This window comes from Serinus canaria, chromosome 11 (genome assembly GCF_022539315.1).
Source record: "Serinus canaria isolate serCan28SL12 chromosome 11, serCan2020, whole genome shotgun sequence".
Lineage (NCBI taxonomy): Eukaryota > Metazoa > Chordata > Aves > Passeriformes > Fringillidae > Serinus > Serinus canaria.
This window is the reverse complement of record NC_066325.1, coordinates 19,910,737-19,931,341: the sequence shown is the minus strand read 5'-3', so window position 1 is coordinate 19,931,341 and position 20,605 is coordinate 19,910,737. Positions and strand designations below refer to the sequence as shown.

At 47.1% G+C, this 20,605-nt stretch overlaps 1 protein-coding gene across 4 annotated transcripts in view; it reads right to left on the bottom strand.

The window, feature by feature from the left end:
• NFAT5 (nuclear factor of activated T cells 5) overlaps window positions 1–18,414 on the bottom strand; it is a 55,006-nt gene extending 36,592 nt beyond the window's left edge. For 2 of the 4 annotated variants that reach the window (XM_030227428.2, XM_030227429.2), the window contains exons 1-2: window positions 18,290–18,411; window positions 551–676 (exon numbers count right to left, since the gene is read on the bottom strand). In XM_030227428.2, coding sequence (XP_030083288.1) covers window positions 551–676; window positions 18,290–18,362 — 199 coding nt within the window. In that variant the 5' untranslated portion in view covers window positions 18,363–18,411. Of the gene's footprint in view, window positions 1–550; window positions 677–18,289 lie in introns of those variants that run through there. The other 2 variants (XM_030227427.2, XM_018914742.3) reach the window with 2 other exon arrangements.
• Window positions 18,415–20,605: the final 2,191 nt, after the last annotated feature.

Here is a 20,605-nt window from a genome sequence, read left to right as displayed (position 1 = left end):
TTAGAGTCCAGCTGATATACATTATAACCTCATGTATTTGAGGACCTTTTACCACGCCACGCTAGAGATGTGTGTGAAAGGAGTTTAAATACTACACTTCCTCAGGCCCCAATGAAAAACATGACCTTTTCTTCCTCCTCACATTTTGGTAAAAGCTTCATGGCCCAAAATGTCATCTCCCATTCCATTTTTATCCTAACTAGAATCCTGGCTTTCAGTCAATCAGCATTCCGCCTTAGTTCCAAACAGGGATTTATTCCCTTGGAAGACAGAGTGCATTCTAGGAGTTAATTGTCTGTGTGGTATAACAGAACAGAGGAACAGCTAATTTATTGCTTATGGAGATGCAGATATGAAACACAGCAACCTCAACATAAAACACCTGACGCTTTTGATCACCAGCTGAACTACACCACCTACATTCTCCTAGAATGAACTCTGTTACTTCTCCACAAGCTCTTTTTTACACTCAGAACTTTGCCAGCACTGTTCATGTTGGCCAGAACATCACAAACCTTAAGAAAACACCAGAATAAAGGAGAGTCCTTACCAGCAGCAACTACAGCTGGAGGCGGCGAACCGGCCTCACCACCGCTTGTTTGGCTCATGGATGCTATGGATGTTTCTCTGGAAGGTGGTAACTGCAGCTCCTTTGGGAGAAGGTCATAGACAGATTCTGTGGAACAAAAAGAACTTGATCAAAATGTCACCCGTGTCCTACACAAGAAAAGAAATAATGTTTTTGCCTAAAAGATATGAACTATAACCCAACCCTTCCAGAACCTTTGGGAAAAGTCACAGTAAGTGCTTGGAAATAACAGCATGGACAAAAGTTATTTCAGAAAACAAACAAACATTAAGATGCACATTCTGAAGACTGAAACAAAGGACACAAACTTGTTCAAACAAAGAAATAATTCATGAACTTCCAGAGAAACTGTTCTCATCCAGAACGAAGGGCTGAGGGCAGCACATCATGTGAGAATCTGAGACAAACCTGTTTTCAGAATTCCAACTGTGCAACTGACTTCCTAAGGGAAAAAAGCCTGATTTAGCACCATCACCCTAACAACACCCTATGGAGTCTTGGAATCACAGACTGGATTTGGGTGGGAAGGGACCTTAAAGCCCATCCAGCCCCACCCCCTGGCATGGCAGGGACACCTTCTGCTGTCCCAGGCTGCTCCATGCCCCATCCAGCCTGGCCTTGGGCACTGCCAGGGATCCAGGGGCAGCCACAGCTGCTCTGGGCACCTGTGCCAGGGCCTGCCCACCCTCACAGGCAAGAACTCCTTCCCAATATCCCATCTAACCCTGATCTCTGGCAGTGGGAGCCATTCTCTGTGTGCTGTCCCTCCATGCCTTGTCCCAGTCCCTCTCCAGCTCTCCTGGAGCCCCTTCAGGCCCTGGTAGGGGCTCTGAGCTCTCCCTGGAGCCTTCTCCTCTCCAGGGGAGCACCCCCAGCTGTCCCAGCCTGGCTCCAGAGCCAAGGGGCTCCAGCCCTTGGATCAATGACCTCCTCAGGGCTTGCTCCAACAGCTCCATGTCTTCCCTGTGCTGTTTTCATCCTGTGGGTTTGATCTCTCTTCTTCCTTGTGTCTTACCCAGGAGACCTCCTAAGGTTCCCTCCCAAGAGCTTGCTCCATCCTCACCTATTTACAGCTCCCAAGTTAACTCCAGCCTCCTGCACACCTGCAGCCTTAGGTGTGCTCACCAGGGTTTTCAGGATAGAGGCTGGGTGTTGTATTTTAGACACATTTCAAGTAACTTGGTCTTTATCAATGAAGCATGAAATTAAAGATTTGCTCTTAATGGTCTTGTGATCTTTGGGAATGTGCTTCAATTCTAATGCTGTCTTTTCCTTCCCTCCCTCTTTATCATATTGTTGGAATTATTCACAAAGATTAGAATTGTGCTGCTTGTGGATTACTGCAAAAAAATCATGTGCTCCCTGAGAAAAAAATTATCCTGTGGGAGTCTTGGATGTAAGCACACCTCTAAAGCAAAAGGCTTCACAGAACCTTCACCACATTGGAGAGTCAAAAATAAATTTCCTAAACAAAAAAAATACCCAAGAATCAGCCCAAAGAGACAAGCTCTCAATAACCCAAGAACTAGGGGTTTGGAAAGGAGCTTTTGTAGTCAATTCTGAATATATTATGAGTCATGAGAGATGATGATGACAATTCACTCCTCTCAGAGGATTTCTTGAGGAGAAAGGAATGGAAGTGTGTGTATATATTCGACTTACACATGAAATATAAAGCGTAGTTACCTGCAGACACACACTGTTGCAATCCCTCATTCTGGAGCCCCTCACTAAACATTTTGAGTAGCAGCAGCCCTGAACGTCTGCCTGTGATTCTCCTGTCCTGCCACAGGTAGAAGCGTCAGTGCCAGCTGGAGTAAAGGCTGGTGCTCATTTACAAGGGCTTGTACAAACTGCTGCACTCATCTCTGAGGAAAAGCAAATGCAGCTGCTCCTTGTAGTACAACAGGAACAAAAGTGAGAACAAGTGTTACCTTCCAGTCCCTTCCAAACCATTCTGTGAATCTGTGAACTCATGGCAGAAGGTGATGGTCAAATCCAAGCTTTCAGAAGAAAAACAACTCTCCTGGCTTTTCTGGCATCAGATGCAGCTTCACAGTCTAAAGCACATCGTTACTGAACTGCAGTTCCACACTTTCCAGAGGAAACCCAAGTGCCTGGGTACCTTTAAGAACTCTTGCTGCCACAAACCTACTCCACACACATCAGACTTCAAATGAAACTTTGTGTTTTCACCTAAACACAGGCCAGTGTTTATATATGCTGAACTATAAATAGCATTAAAGCAAAAACTGACAAATTCCAGAAACATGAGAGTTGTTGCAAGGAAACTGATTCTTCCCCAGAGGATACAGCTCCCCCCAGGCCTCACACTGTCCTAAGAGCTGAAGTTACTGCTCAGCCCCCCTCCATCACCAAATCTTACACGTGTGTGCACTCACCAATACTGAGAACATTACATTTCTTGCTAGAATTTTACGTTGATTCATGCAGAAAACACCCACTAAAGGGAAAGGCTGCTGCAGAAATGCAGTATTACATTTGGAGGCAAAAATAGCATTTCAGCATCATTACGTGTTTCTACATAATTAACGAGAAAAAAATGTGTAGACAGAATTCCTGCTTCCAGCAGCCAGCACTGAATCAGTGAGGAAGTTTAAGCTGTCTGACAGCACTAAGTGTCCTCTAATTTATTGCTGATTTCAATTCCTTTGATGAATACATTGGTTGATCCCAAGTTTCTAGGGTTTTTTCCCCTGGAAGTATCTCCATTTATACCCAACATTTAAACTCATTTTCTCTCTCCCTACAGGAAGCAAGGAACATGTGTTTCAGGATTAGTGTTATTATGAAATATAAACAAGATAACACACAAACCAGATAACCAAACATCAGTGAACAGCCAGAAGTCTCACGCACTCATTTCCTGACACAAATCCTCACCTGTTAATCAGTTATTGGACATTATCTACAGTAAACTTCCAAATCTCTTATCTTGCCTCAAAATATCTCGCCTAGACAAGCCCAGCTTCACAAATTCTCCTCTCAAAACCAAGGACACACAGGGACAGGCAGATTTACAAAAAGTATTTTAAGTGTCAAATTTCTTCAACTGCCCTTTATCCAATTATCCTGCCCTTATAATCTCTCATCTGAGATCAGCTGCTTGGAACTTTGATCTTCCTGCCAGTTGTACTGACAGTCCAGAAAATTCTATTTCACATGGTTATATGGACCAGAACCACACCAAACATGAGATCAGGATCCAACAACACAGCACTTAGATTCAGGAAAGAGAAGATTTTTGTTGTGTACTACTTAAACCTGCACACAACATTCTAAATTTATATATCAGTAAAAAATAATCAAAAAATTTAGGAAGGAATTTTTCACTGGGAGGGTGGGGAGGCCCTGGCACAGGGTGCCCAGATAAGCTGTGCCTGCCCCTGGATCCCTGGAAGTGCCCAAGGCCAGGCTGGATGGGGCTTGGAACAGCCTGGATAGTAGAAGGCGTCCCTGCCATGGCAGGGGGTGGAACTGGATGAGCTTTAAAGTCCCTTTCAACCCAAACCATTCCAGAATTCTCTGGATTTGGGTCATTTCAAGTTAAAACAACTGCACAAAAGGTGTCTGTGGCAGGGCCGGACACATGACCACCAGTCCACACAAAATACATCCTTGGGTCAACACGGAGCTGGATCAGTCCCAGCAGCTGGTGACAGGATCTCTGTCTTTGAAGGGGAGAGGAGAGGCCTTGGAAAGACTCGGAAAAAAAGAATGCTGAGAAGGTACAGAAAACAGTGTGTGAAACTGAACTGGTGATGCTGCAGTAGGAGTGCAAGGCTGGTGGTTCTTGATGGCAAAATAAATTCTACAAGTTCCTTCACTTCCCGTTTTATTCATTTCCCCTCAGTGCACACACACAGTTGTCCTTTTCTAAGAAAAATTTTGGATTTCTTCACACAACCTAACCAGGCTGAGTTACAAACCTGGGCCTACAGCAAAGTCTGGGTGCTTGGCCATCCCTGCCACAGCAAATACCTCTGGAATTCCTAGCCCATCCTCATCCTCATAGCACCAAGGGACCTTTCAGAAACACAGCGCACCTTGTGACCTGCAACATCTCACTCCTTCTCGCTCACCAGCATGCTGTGATTCCATTTAACTTTATTCTTAGGAACAGAGCAATTAAGCTTACAGGAGCAAAGAGAACACAACACAACAGCTTCCTGTGTGGGAATGCTGAGACAACTCCAAGATTCTGTGAGGAGCTTGGACATGTCCCATAAAAAGCCCTGCTTTTCCCAAAGAGTAGGTATTCCCTTCTTCTTTTGGGGCATGAATCCTCCATGACTTTCTGGCTGCACCTACACAGACATTTCAGCTGCACAGAATAAGAACTCTGATTTCTGGAAATTTAGTGCCCTGTTATCTCACGCTGTGTTAGTACTGGCTCAGGGTGTTACAGAACCTCTCTGTCCTCAAACTTCTGTGACACAAATTAAATTGAGATCCTTCTGGTTTGTTGACCAAATTGCTGCTACCTGTAACTCGGCACCTAGTGATGCTGGGAGCACAGAGGCAAGGAAAAGAGCAGAGAATACCCAATTCCAATGTTTAAAACAACAGCAGCTCATTCACGAGGAATGCAGACATCCTCGCTTTGCCAGGACCTCCAAACACTTTAAACATTATGGAATTTTCTTTACATACAGAAAAGATACCCCTAAGCTTTGCTACTCCATATCAAAAGCTAAACCATGTTACCTGGAACTGCCACAGCTGGAAGCCAAGTCACAAACCTGACAGAGAAGTTTGCTGTGGCCTCAGGCGAGTGAGGCCATAACTAATGCAGAGGGCCCTGGCTGCAGCTCCAACTCCACCACCACTTCTCCAGGCTGTTCCCAGGCCCAGCCCTGAGGAGGCTGCTGGAATCCAGCCCTAGCTCACCTGTGTCTGCCCCACCACTGAGACCTGCTCCTAGGACTTCACCCCCTGTAATGCCAGGGACTCCTCCAGCAGCATCCCTTTGATCCCCACCCCTGAACTAACAGGTAATGACAGGTCTCCTGCTCCACAGAAATAATGTGGAGAGCAAGATCAATACATGGGAGAAGATGAGAGCCACCCAAATTATGGGAACTAAAAGCAGAGATGGGGCATTTTCCACCTGCTGCTGACATTTTTTGCCCTTAAGGAAAGGTACATCCTGGAAATCCCATACCACTTCCATGACCTCATGAACAGCAGCCAAGTTAATCCTTGTCTTTAATAAGCTCCCTGCACTGAATGGCTGCCCATTTGATCCCCACTGATACTCCTCTCCTCAACATGGTTTAATACCCACACAGATTTGGCTGCTCCTTCCAAAGCCATTTCCTTGCCGCAGCACATGACAGTCACACCAGAGATTAGACAAAACCTTGGTGTCCTCCTCTAATCAGCTGGCGGCATCAGAGCAGAAATCTCTTCTAATGATGTTCACTAAGCTGATCAAAAAAACAAGCAAGCAAACAGGCAAGAGAATTGTTTATATGGAACTGAGATTAAAAAACAATTAGAAATCATGAAGTAGCAAGTAGCCTTTGCTACACAGGGGAGGTCAATGAAGTGAAGTGAGCACTCGTGCTCAGCAAATCAAAGAAACTATAAAGGGAAAATAACAGTGTCCATATTCCACCTCACCCTCCACTAGGGATGCAAATTTAGTTTCAGAGCACCCACACACATATAAAGGTCCTGTGACGTTAATCTAAGACACAAGCTTGGGCTAAACCTGTATTGCCAAGGCTCCAAATGTCACATTGGCACTCCTCACTCCAAAGGCTGCTGCATTTTATTGAAACAATATGTGTGACTTAACATATTTCAGAAACTTTTGTGGGTAAGGGATGCTAAAACCAGAATCTACTCTAGGCCTAAAAAATCCAGACCTCTGCCAGAAGACCTTGTGGTTGGTTTATCTGTTTACCCTGAAGTTCAGTTCTACTCAGAATTTCAGTGTCCATAACCACAGCTTAGTGGCTGAGCTTATTGGAGGCCACTGATTCCACCATAATATCTTAGTTCACAGAGAGTTTTTTAGAGAATGATGAAGGAAATGGGGGAGCTCTAAATAGCCAAAATCTAATCAAAGCTTCTCTTTGTTAGAAGACATTCATATCACATGGCCCTGAGGGGTTTTTCTGTACACAAAAGAGTGTGGGAAGACTTTGAAGCAGATTACTTTGCCCATCAGGAAGGGCCTGTAAGAGCCAGATGAGGAACCCTCTGGCTCTTCACCCCAAGATAAACAGGTTTTCCTACAGATGCCAGGAACAGCATTGAGTAAGTTTGGTAATTACAGCACATAATTCAGAGAATCACAGAATCCTGGAATGGCTTGGGTGGGAAGAGACCTTAAAGCACATCTCATTAAACCGCCAGCCATGGGTAGGGACACCTTCTACTATCCCAGACTGCTCCAAGCCCTGCCCAACCTGGCCTAGGACACTGCCAGGGATCCAGCGGCAGCCCCAGCTGCTCTGGGCACCTGTGCCAGGGCCTTGTCTTCCTCACAGGGAAGAATTTCTTCCCAATACCACAACAGCATTCAGGATACATTTCAGAAGACTTGGGCCTCCCCACTAGAGAGAGTTCACAGTAGGGCTGCTCTCCCTTCCTCAAGGCTAAACCAGGAGAAGCAACCTCAGGATCCACTGGAGTAACTCCTGCAGTGGAAATGCAACACTTCAGTACCCTTCAGGATTTGAGTGAGCAGACAAAACTCCAGCTGCTCCTCCAGCTGCTTTGAGACAGCACACCCATAACCCTGACAGGGAATGACAGGGAATCTGTCCCCAGCCCAAAGAATGTTTTAGGCATTGAGACAGCAATGCTGATAACACGGCTGGCACATGGCACCCGGCACCCGGCACAGGGCACAGGGACGGCGTGGATGGAAGCCAAAGAAGGATAACAAGGATTCAGTAAGAAGCTCACAGAGGAAGCTCTGAGAGTCTGAGAAAGGAAACTAGGAGAGAGACAAAGCTCAGTGCATAAACCAGAAGAGAAACAGACTGAGACAGGCACAGCCCAGACAGATCAGTGACCACGAAAGCACTTTCTACTTCACTGTTGAGGGTTTGTTGTTGTTGAGGTTTGGGCTTTTTCCTTTTTCTTTGTTTGGTTGGTTTTTCTGAGTACTCCTTAGGTGATCCAACCTCTCACTTGCAGAAGTGAGAATCACCCATGACAACTGCAGGCCATGGCAGCTCTGCTTAAGGGACAGCAACGATTTTTATATTATAAAGTTACAAGAAAAAAGATTTGGAAGATGGAAAGAACACACAACAAAGAGTAAATCAGCTTTTGTACTATATCTGTCAAAAGAGGATTTAGGACATATTACAGACTATCATACTCCTGCATTTCCTAACACCTTTGCAACTTCACTGATTTAACATCACAAGCCTGGAAGCAGGGAAAGCCAGACAAACAGTCCTGAAAACAAGTTTAGGTTTCATAGAGAGCAAAAAGGAAGGACTCTGCTTGAGCATGCATACAATAGTTAAAATCCAGCAACTGTTCAAACAATCACAGAATCACTGAGGTTGGGAAAGATCTTTAAGAACACTGAGACCAAGTGTTAACACAGCACTACCAAGTCCCACTGAACCACAGAGATATAGATTTAGATGGGATATTGGTAAGAAATGCTTCTCTGTGAGGCTGGGCATGCCCTGGCACAGGGTGCCCAAAGCAGCAGTGGCTTCCCCTGGATCCCTGGAAGTGTCCATGGCCAGGCTGGACAGGGCTTGGGACAGCAGAAGGGGTTGCTGCCATGGCAGGGGGTGGAACTGGATGAGCTTTTAGGTCCCTTCCCACCCAAACCATCCTAGGATTCTGTGACACTTGTGACATTCTGTGACATAACTGCATGGCAAAAGCCAGAGAACAAGAAGTAGCCCATAGGCAGTAAGGCTAAGCAGGAGAACAAACACCCTAAAATATTTTACAGTTATTGGTCTAATCACTCTATTTTTGCAAGAGTTGAAGCTAGATCACAACTCACAAGACTCCCCGTCCTATCTGTCCTAACCCAGTGCCAAATCCACCAGGTTACTCTTAACTAAAACATTGATTTTATTTCATATTTTTGAGTATGTCTCAATACAATTAAACAAAAGACTCAATAAAAATTTAGCATGCAATCTAAAATACGTAACGACTAATTAGCATGTTCTTCCTAATTGCCCTACGCTGCCCATGGATTTCCACAGAGCTGTCAGATGTAGGTCTGTCACCAGAGACTTGCCATGCTGTCCTGACAGAGGAAACGAACTGCAGAGCACTGTTCCCTCTTTGTGGCACACCACCCTCAGCGTGTCTGTGATGGTGGAGCAGGGAAAGACTGGAAGCAGGTCTTCCCGCCAGCACTCCTGTTATTGTCAGCCCTGGCAGGGCTAGATTGCTGCTACAGCAACAGTGGCAGGTTTTCAAAGAAACTGCAGTGTATACAAGGATGTTTTACACAGCCAAACAGAAAATCTTCCTTCCAGTTCCCCCTGGCTTCAAACAAAAGCAGCAAACGCTAAATCAACAGGCTTCACCCGCGTGGAGGGAAGGGCAGATGCCGTGGTGCTGCCTGTGCTAGAAAACTTCAGGAATAAAGAGCTGATGTTGGTGCAGCCCCACTCTGCACAATCCCCAGGGGATCCGAGTGCTCCGTGGTGATGACGTAGCACTGGGCACTAAAATTCAAATCTTGCCTGCAAATGCTGCTACTCCCTGAAATGCACATCCTGGTGTGTTAGTGAAGGAGAGAGAGCAGTGTTCTGAAAAGCTGTTGTTTGAGAGAAAGATGACCAGTAATATATCATTAATGATAAATGACCAGTAATATATTATTAATGATAAAGCCATTATCATTTGATCACAACTCTAATATCACAGCATCCCAGGCTGGTTTGGGTGACCTTAAAGGCCATCTCATTCCAACCTCCTGCCATGGACTTGGGTATCTTCCACTAGTCCAGGTTGTTTCAAGTCCTATCCAACCCAGCCTTGAACATTTCCATAATATCATTATTTCTGGTACTTAAAAATAAAAATTTAAGCTCTAAGTGGTTTCCTGTATTTTTCTAAAGGACAAGTATTACTACCAAAAACGGCAGTATTAAATAGGTAATTTTGCAAGCAATTCGTAACCAGCTCCCGCACTATATCCCACCAACCTTCAGAAAATTTGCTAATCTCAATATTCAGCATTCTGCACAGCTGGGTAGAGTTGAGAAATTAATCCTTTTAAAGTTGAATTTCAACAACTGACAAAGGCATGTGTTAGCTGAATTCTATTTATGGCGTCCATCCAAATATCAAATAAAGCTTTCCTGGCTGTGTTTCAGTCATTCCCATTCACAGCTCAAAGAGGACTTTTACAAATGTAGACAAGCAGTATAAATCCTGGATCTTGTTTGCATCCAATTTTACACATCTCAGAATGAGAGAACAACATTATTTAGGAATTGTCACTTCAAGGAACAGACCAGTAATGACTTACTGAGACATCTATCCTATGTGGTTGTAAACTCCAGACAGAAACCAAAGAACGTAAAAATACTCCTAAAATACCACCATGGACAAGGCAGAGCAGCAGGCGGGCTGACAGAGCAGTAGGTACATGAACACAGAATCCCAGAACCCCAGACTGGCTGAACTTGGAAGGACCTTAAAACTCACCTCATTCCACCCCTGCCAGGGCAGGGACACCTTTCACTACACCAGGCTGCTCCAAGCCCTGTCCAACCTGGCCTTGAAATGTTTAAAGAAACCCAAATACCAAGCGATCAAAGAACATCAGTAATAGCTATTTATCAACCCTTTAAAGCACCTGTGTTGTTTCAAAAATCAAAGTTCACCAGAAACGGAGGTAATCAGGCAGTTCCTTAGGTACAATGCACCACCCGAATTCAGGGACACACAGAATTCACCTGACCCACAGTTTACTGTTGTCTTACAACACTTCTCAGCCTGTACAGGTTGGCACCATTTTTTCTGACAGGGTTATTTTTGTCATCTCTTACATTTGCTGCGACAATAAAAGCAGCAGCAGCAGCAATGAAAGACACAGGATTCTTTCTTTTGAGGCTGTACCACGATATTTAAGGTGAATAATAAAAAGCATTCTGACAGACTTCCAACACATTGTGGCCACCCCTTGGGTTCAGTATTTCATCACAAACCTGGATGTACAGGCTGTGCTCCTGAGACCTGACCTGTCCTAGTAACTCTCAACACAGCACTCAGCATCTCGAGCCCACAAAGGGCCTCCACGCCTCCCTGCCTTTGCTCCCACTTACAGGTATGTTCTTTCATCATCACCAAGACTGAGCAATATCTGTGCTTCCTATCATCACTTTGCTTTCTACTGTCAGCTCAACTGTTTGATGATAAACACTGCTCTTCAAACCACAGGCAATGCTCAATACAGAGCTCTGCTGAGTCTGACACCTCTCACACTTCGAGGGGACCGACTCATCAGGGACATGAGGAACATGCTCAGGAAACCTGCAACAACTACTGCACCTGCAAGGGGTTCCTGAGGGAAATAAAGATGGAGAAGGCTCAGGGGGATCTTATCCATGTGTGGAAATTCCTGACAGGAGGCCAAGAGAGGCTCCTCTCACCGGTACCCCATGACAGGACAAGAGGCAATGGGCACCAATTAAAACACATTCAAGTCCATCTGAATTATCTTATCCACAGCACAGCCAAGCTCAGGCTGCCCAGGGTGGTTGTGGAGTCTCTTTGAGGACAGTCAGACCCTGCTGGGCACGGTCCCAGCACCCGCTCCAGCACTGATTCCATGATCTCCAGAGGTTCCTGCCAGCCCCAAGGGCTGACACTGAAAGCTGGCACTGCTCCCACAAGACTCACCCACATCCTCTCCCACCACCAGAACATCTGACTGTTTTCAGAACTTTAACCTAAATCAGATTCCTGGGCTCTGCATCATTTACTTGTGAGATAAAACCAAGACTATTAGAAACTGTAATTATAAATTCCTCAGTAAATCTGCTTTAATAGGGATACACATTCCAAGGAAAGCTGCCTTTTTTACTCCCTAAGAAACAAGGCATACTCAAATATTAGCAGACCTCCTCATTCCTAAACTGAAAACAGAGAAAACTTTAAATGACATACAAGTCTTTCTTCACCACATATACAACCAGACTGTGGGATTTCTTGCTGAGTCCAAAACCAAATCAAGAGTCAAAAAAGAACTGAGTTAAAGTCTAGATACTCATATTCTGCCCCAAATAGTAAGGATTTACACATCTCCACACTATAGGATCCACTCTGCAAAGGCAGAAAACTGCCAGTTAACAGAAGCTCTGGACTCTGCAGCTGATTATTCACCAATCACCCCATGGTGCTCCTATCCAAACTCACTGACTCCTGCTGAGTGAATCCATACGCACAAAAACCATCAGGCCTCTGCACACCGAGGGACTGAAACAACTGGATGCAGTGTCAGTTCTTCTGGGAATGGAAACGCCAGCATTTGGAAACTTTATAGGATTCTCTTTAAACCTCTCTCTTCCACATCTTCACCCTGTCTGGGCATGGACAGGAGCCACTGTCCATCTTCCCTCTGTCTGCCAAACCTCCTGACCTTCATCACAACTCAGCCTGCTTTTAGGGTCAAAACCTTGTGTTTCTTCAGCACATCACATCAGTTTCATAAACTTTGTAAGCGACCCCAAATTCGTTCTAGTTATTTACAGAGCAAGTATAAAACCTTTCCAAATGCTGAAGGACAAGTGATGGAAGGGAACTGAGAACAACTACAGAGTGTATTTATGTAAACACTGACAACATTCCTCAGTCTGGTTAAGTGATATTAACCTCACAGATGCCTCAGAGCTATACAATATAGTAAAATAATGTACCTGAAGTTGGACATTTACATTTTAAACACTGCTAAAGCACTGCTTGCTTTGCAAACAGCAGTTACTGGAGATTTTACTGTGTGTCCATCACCACTTGCCATTACTACACATTTAAAGTTGGATCTGAGAGTTTGTTCAAAGCTGGATCTGAGGGTTTGTTTCAGTCAGTTCCCAAAAGAATTGCTAATGACAAACTGGCCTGACTGTTTAGCCTCATCAGTTTACTCTCCACATACCCACCGAGATAACACACATGATAACTGCAGAGACATGACCACACACCTTACTTCACCTGCACTTTGGCCATTCACCAACTCCTGCTGGTGTTCACCAGCACTTCTACGCTTCAAAATTAGTTCAGGCCATTGCCTTTTTGTATAAAATGAAGTATTAGTTCTCTTTCACTTTCACCATCCCTGGAGGTGTTCAAAGAATGAGAGGACATGGCAATGAGTGTTCTTGTCTGGTGAACAAGGTGGGGATCACACAGAAGTTGAACTCAACCTTAGAGGTTTTTCCCAAGCTAAATGATTCTGTAAAATACATTTCATATAAAACGGCATAATCTCTGTACCAGTGCAAAAGTCAGATCAAGGCTCCAGGATGCCAACCATTTTTAGTTACAGATACCAAAAGGTAACCATGCTGTTGAAAATTTACAAATAAAGGTCAGATGCTTCATAAAAAAATGAAAAATTTTAACCTACAACCTCAGAAATATATGATGAGAAAATTCTACTTCTTGACAAGACTAATCTGCAATAGAGAATCACAGAACCATGGAATGGTTTGGTCTGGAATGCCCCTGAAGCTCAGCTCATTCCACCCCTGCTATGGGCAGGGACACTTTCCAATAGACCAGGCTCCTCCAAGCCTTGGACACTTCAAGGGACAAAAGAACTGGGCAATGTATGAGGATTCTCTAACAGAAAAAACAATAAAGTATCCAAAACAAGTAAAACTGACAATCAAAGCCTCCAACTAGTCTTAGAACCAAAGAACCACACACTTCTCCAGGGACAGGGCTGCCCTGCCTGTCCAGGTCTCAGCACGAGAGCACGGGCACAGCAAACGCTACAGAAGGCACAAGGTAAGGAGCATTCCTTTCCCTGGCAGAGCCAGCTCAGCAGTTTTAGCTCATCTGCTCCCACCTCCACGGCTTAATCCCAGTGCTCCAGACCCCCCTTCCCTGCCAGGACACCACTCCTTGTGCAGCTGCACAGTAACTAGACCAGGAAGCAGAACAATGTGAGAAAATCCGATCAGAAGTACAATATCCCCATTCTAGATCAGTTTCCCAATCCCATTCATCTCCCAACCACAAATAACAATTGTGCTGGCACGATTCAGAGCACAGTCCATGGGTGAGAACAGACGGTGAGGAAAAGGGGCTGTTGAGACAGCTCTGCCACAGAATATTCAAATTACACCCTGGAAAGCTGTGAATTCAAAGTCCTCCCCCTACCCCCAGCACCACACAATCATCTTGCAGCAACACATTCCAGAGTTTTGTTTTGAAAGCCAATAAAGGAGGAAGATTCCAAGGGGGAAAGGACATTTAAGGAAAGGCTGACGCACAAGTTAAAGAACTTTGGTTGAATCCATTTTGGTTAAGTCAGAATGTCCTGGGGGCAGCTGGCAGAGCTGCAAGAGATGGATGGAGGGATCTATCCCTCACAGAACACTCAGCATGGCACAACCACCGTGGCACCTTCTACCAGCTATAAAAATAAGATTAAAATTGCTACAAAAAGAAGCCAAGTCTGATTTCTATTCCTAAAACCTGCTAGTACTCGTTCTAAAGTTCTACGCTATTTTTATAAAGCATCTTTTGCAACCCTCTTTGATAATTTAGTCACTGACTTACTAGACTTATCCCTGGGATCACAGAAGAGTTCTGGTAGGGAAAAAGAAATATCACCAAACCCCATGTTTTGTATCCCAATTCCCAGCAAACACAAGTGGATTACAGTCAGTTCACATTTACGCATGAAGAATATTTGAGTTTTGGTTATATGACGTTTTTAGGGCAAAAGAGCTATTTATCAGAATATCAAGATTCTTCTTGTTGCTACCAAATTCCAGGAAGTCTCTCAGTTTTACAGCCACTCCATTGTGGAAAGCAAAATGCAGGACATGAATAAAAACTTCTAACTGCACTTATGCTACAGTGCAAAAACGCCATTTTATTAGTACACACACATTATTGGGCAACTCAAAGTGAATGTATTAGCTAAATTAATCCCATGTTTAATCAGATTTAGTCTCTGACATCTGATGAACTGCTTTAATTACAGGTTTTCACCTCTGCCTGCTGCCAATGAAGAGCCAACTTTGCTCGATTTGAATGCTGCAGATGATATTCAACCACAGGACAACCAGCCTCGAGGTTTTAGGTTTTATGCTCCAGTGATTTTTCTACTACATTACTAATCTGTATGCACATTTGGGTTGGTTTATTCCAAAAAGGACAGTGTGTTATGTAAAAATGGGAAAGAAACATACTACAGCCTAAATATTTTCAGCATGAAGTGATGCATATATTTTTTTTTATATCTTTAACTTCTTAGCAGGAGATATCATCCTTCTGTAATGGTTACAAAGCATTTCTTAATTATTATACATTATTTAATATTGACTATACATTAAAAGACTGGTTTTAGTCCTTCACACAAATCAGCTCCTCAGGGTCTGTGGATGAGCTCTAACAACAGGCCCTGGAACCCACACTTCCCATTTCTTTCACTTTTAACAGCTACATCCAATATATGAAACATTTAGAGATCCTACTGCAGAGACCTGCAAGTTCAGTACAGTTTCACTATCATTTTAAGCCAACATAAGCTGCTGAAAGAACTAGTCCCACCTTTCCCCAAGGCCAGTTTCCACATGTCCCTTCCTTGAGTCAGCACAAGCCATTCATGAAGACCCACAGCAAACACAGGACACTCACCCCATTAAAAACCAACATTTCTCCTCCCCTTTTCCTTTGGGAAAGAATAAAGGAGAAGCTGAGTTAATTTTAACATGATCAGCTCCCCAGTCCAGCTCACTGTGGCCACGTCAGAGTTGGTGTGAGCAGAGCCACAAGGAAAAGAGGAGCACGCAGCTGCCTGAACTGCGCACGTGGGAATTCACTGGGGCTGGAGCTGCTCGTGGAAACACACCTACAGAGGCAGAAACCGGAACATAAAGTATTCAGATACTCAAAGAAAATACTCTGCGTCCTAAGATACGCATAAATGAAAAGAAATTACTGGAATGAGTTATCAGAGCAGAGTTTACATTACGGACTCTCACTGCGGGGTGAGTTTATATTACCCACTCACACTCACCTGAGGTGTGGCGGCTTTCAGAGTTTTGTTTGACCTATTTTTTTTATGAGAATGTGAAAACAAAATTCTTAACTGAGATGGTGGTGCAAGCCAAAACTTTTAACATATGATGTGGGGACAGGCTGATGACATACGTCAGTTTGTCCAGAGAAGGGGAGAAAAAAAAATCACACCACTAAAAACTTCAGTCATTGGGTTTCCAAACGTAACTTCACTTTTTTTAATCAGCGCACGCAGACTCTGCCACTTTAACTCCACCAAACCAAATTTTCCCTGTCAGAAACCCCAGCAACTCTGCAGACCAGCCCAACCTGAGCTTCCCTCAGAAGTTCAGAGCTCCCCAGCGCCCATCAAGGCCGGGATTGCCAGCCACAAGCACTGGAAGTGCAGGAATGTAACTGAGAGGAGAGGGACTGGCCCCAGTTCAACCTGGGGCTGGATTCCACCCGCGGGGCGGCTGCGCTGCTAAAAGCAGAGCAGTCAGAAGAAACTACTCGCTCTAACACACCCTCATCATAAATGCATATTTGTGGTTCTCTCGCTGTGTTCAGACCTTTCCCTTTATCTCATCAGTTGTACTTGTGCCCTGAGCCAGAGCACTTGTCCACAGGATAACTTATCTGTATCTATCTAGGAAAAAAAAAAAGTACACTGGAGCGTGTTCTGATCAGAGAACTGGTAACACCTTTATCCTAAATTTCAGTTAAAATCATACTCACAATCACTTTGCTATTCTTTCTTAAGAAGTATATTCATTGGTTTTAAAGTTTAAATTGCATTTCAAGTTATCATCTCCTTGATCTTTTGTTGTGACAAACTATGAAAAGCAAAACTTGCTTTAACCTCTTTGTAACCCCTCTCTGTATTATACACCTCTGCCACAGCATCTTGCTTGGATCAAGCAGCTCATTGCGACCACAACATCCTTCCCTCGAGCTCTTCCAGCTCTGAACCCACATCTCTGCACCAGAAGAAAAATACACTCTTGAATAATCAGTTTGAGACTCTTTTCCAACCTGAAACACTCAATCATTCCGTTAAATACAAAAAAATAAAAGAGAATTCACAGTAAGACTGGGCAGTTCAGAAGTTCAGCTCAATTAACAAGTCCTTGAAGCAATTTTGTGACTTACACAGCACATCTTCAATGTGTTATGTGTTACAAACTAACAATGCACACTTCCCAAATTTTCAGTAGGATAAATTGTAACTTCAGTGGGGTTTATTTACAATTTAATTACCCTGCTCCAAAATACTCTTCCTACTGGGGGCACAAGGACTGAAACCAACTGGAACACATTGTGCTGGGCAACCAGAGAGCCTTGATCCCCTCTAGTAATATCCTAAAAAAAACTTACAATCTACCAGTGATAACTTCAAAGAGAGAGACAATGACTCTGAGCAGTTTGAGAGCTTCCAATATGTACTTTAATTCATTGAAGTATTTTTATTTCTTATACCTTCATCTCTTACCAACGCACAACTCAAAGTTAATGACCATTTTATAGTCCTAAAAATAATTAGATTTTTACTGTTAACCATGTTAATGCTGTAACAACATTAAACTGGTTTAAACCTTCAACTTCAGGGTAATAAGAGACTTTTCCATTTATTTCGTCGTATGGCCCCAAAATTGCTCCCCTCACCAGCTGTACTGTGGGCAGGTGTGTGCAACAAACCACTAGTAAACTACTAACTGGTACTTCTAGTATCACAAACTAATAGGTGTGGCTTTCAAGTCTTTTTAACACGAGAAAATTAGTTAAAAACTCTGTAGTACATAACACTTGTCCTGATGGACTTACCCATATTCACGTGTACTTGTCAGAGCTCAAATTCGGTATTGTGAAAACAGAAATTAATCTAATTTACTTTTAAACCGACTCCATGCCCTCGGGGTCCAGCTCCCCACAGACAATGCTGCTTTACCCGGTGCTCGGGGATAACGCCCGGAGATGCTCCGAGCTCCCGGCACCGGGACCCAGGACTCTCCGCTGACCGGGCTCCGCGCCCGTTCTCACCCCAAACCCGGGCATCCCGCCCCAAGCACCCGAGCCCTCCTGTTCCGCCGAACCGCGTTCCCGGGAGACTTCACTGAGCAGCTCCGGGGGTCCCCACCCGCCCGCGCTCCCCGTTAGTTCCCGCTCCAGGCCGGAGCGTGTCCGTGCCCCCGGCCGGGGAGAGCCGGAGCCGGCAGGGACCCCGGCAGGGACCCCGGGCGGGCCGCAGCCCCCCGCCGCCGGCCCCGCCGCCGGAACCTGTCGGGACACATTCTTGCGGCGGCCGCGGCCGGGCCAGGAATGCGGCCGGGGGAGCCGGGGCGGCCCCGCGCGGCCCCGGGGCCCCTCCGGACGCGCATCCCGGGGCGGGGGCGGCGGGCGGGCGATGCCCCGTGGGGCCCGGGGCGGCCCGGAGCGCGGGCCCGGCGGTACCGGCGCTGCCCCCCCCCACAGCCCGCCGCGGTCACTCACCCTTGGAGTAGAGCGACTTGGGGGACTCGAGGTCGAGGTCGGCGCTGAGCAGAGAGATGAAGTCCGAGGGCATCGCAGCTCCGCGGCCCGGCGGGGGCGAGGGGGCGGCGGGAGGAGGGGGGGCCGGGCCGGGGGGGCGCGGCTGCCTCCGCCGCGCGCGGAGCGGAGCGGAGACACGGGCCGGGGGAGCGCGCGGTGCGCACGGCGGGGCCGCGGTCGGCGGGGCGGGCGAGCGGTCGGGCCGGGGCTGCGGGAGCGGGCGGCGCTCGCAGGGCCGGTGTGCAGCGGAGCGCGCCCGACGCCGCTCCGAGCCCGCTGCGCTTGCGCGGGGCACGGGAGGGGCCGGCGGGGAACGGCGGCGGTGCGGCCGCTCTGCGCTTGCGTGAGGGAGGACGGGGACCGGCGGGGGCGGAACGGTTGCGCGTGCGCACGCGGGGGGGTGCGGGGGAAGAGTCTGGAAGGGATGGGGGGCGCGATGGACTCTCACGGGAGACCCCTGCCCTGAGGGGAGCCGGGGTGAGGAGAGTCCCTCAGGGGAGCCCCCGGGATCGCAGACCCGGGAGGGCCCTTCAAGGGCAGCCCCAGGGTGGACTCTGAGGGGAGCCCTCCAGGGTGAGGAGCCGGGCGTGTCCCTCAGGGGAGCTCTTCTGGGGAGCGCCCCGGCGTGAGGGCAGCCGGGATGGACCCTCGCGGGAGCCCCTGGGATGGAATCCCGAGTGAGAGGGCGGTAGCAGCGGTTGCCCCCACGTCCCACGGCTGGAGCTGTGCCTCGGGGGGCTGTGCCCGAGCCTCCTCGCCCGGTGCAGGGGGTCGTGATGATACCCCGAGGGTCAGGGCCTGCTGTGGTGCCACCAGAGCTCCATCCAGCCGCAGGGCTCTGCCATGGAAACCCACAAGGCAGAGCTGCCAAACCCGCTGGCCGTTATTGTCCCAAAAAACAGCTATTTCCAAATAATATGTAAATGCAAATGTGGTGTCAACAGTGCGTTATCACTGACGCGGATGGCAGCTGCCTGAATGCACAAGTGCCCCACATGTGGGGAGTTGGAGAACACAAGCCCTGAGTTCTTGAGGGAGAGTTTGGGTGTCCCTTTCCCTGAGAGGTGTAAGAAGGGGAAGGAGGCGTGGAAAGGTGTCCCGCACAGATGTACAATTACTTTTCCAAAGTGCCCAAAATCTGCTTTGAAAGTGGGGAAAGGATGGGAAATAAGAAGGGTTGTGTGTGAGTGGATGGAGGTGCCAGGCGAGTGCTTAAGCTGTGAAAAATGGAGGCGGAAGGAGCTGTGAACAGCTGCCGCGTGCCTCCGGCGCCGCACAGGGTCCAGTTTCCCTGGGACACCAAAGGGTTGGCTCCCGTCCCTCCTGCTGCCAGCTCCTTGCCAGTCCGCTCTCAGATCCCAGCGAAATCTCCCTCTGAAAACACTCAGTAGCTTCCATGCCCTCGGTGCAGCCCAAGAGCCAGTGGAGAACCCTTGAGCCCCATGCCTGCCGGTCAGTCAGTCACTGTGGTATTGGCCACACTGGTGTCCTCACCAAGCACTCGACCACAGTCCCACGCTTGTGACACCACTGAGTTGGTCCTTGGAGCGCTGGCGCTCTGTTCTGCCATGTTACCCTGTTCTGCCATGTCCCCTGCCCGCAGGGCACCAGGCAGTGCCCGTGGTGTCAGGGTGACACGTGGTGTCTGTGTCTCACAGCCCTGGCATAGCAGTGGCAGCTGCACAGTGCGTGGTTGGTGGCATTTGAAGTCGGTTTCTCTTTCATCCCAGACAAGCTGCTTAAATTCCTGGAGCTGTCCTGGCTTTTCATCTCCTCCACCTGACTTCATTCATGGCGTGGCAGGAGGGCACAGGACTTCAGTACATCCATGGATTTCATCCTGTCCATCAGCCATCACAGCTGGTGACCAGCCCCTGCCCAGGGTGTGCCATGGAAGTCTCTAAGACCCTTCCCCGGGCAGTGACAGCCGGGATGCAGCCGGCCGGGTGCCCAGGAACATTCGGTCATGGCACACCACAGTTCTGCTGCTGTTTCAGGGTGCTCAGCACAGCTCACCCATGCATTGTTCAAGTCAGGCACGAGTGTCCTCCCTAGTTAAAAGTCTTCCAAAGGGTTTGCCATGATTACTGAGCAAAATTTCTAGGAATGGGGCAGCCACGGCTTCCCTGGGCAACCTGTGGCCTCACCACCCTCACAGGGAAGAATTCCTTCCCAATAGTCCATCTAGCCCTGCCCTGTGGCAGTGGGAAGCCATTCCCCCTTGTCCTGGCACTCCAAGGTCCCTCTCCAGCTCTCTTGGAGCAGGCATACTCGGGG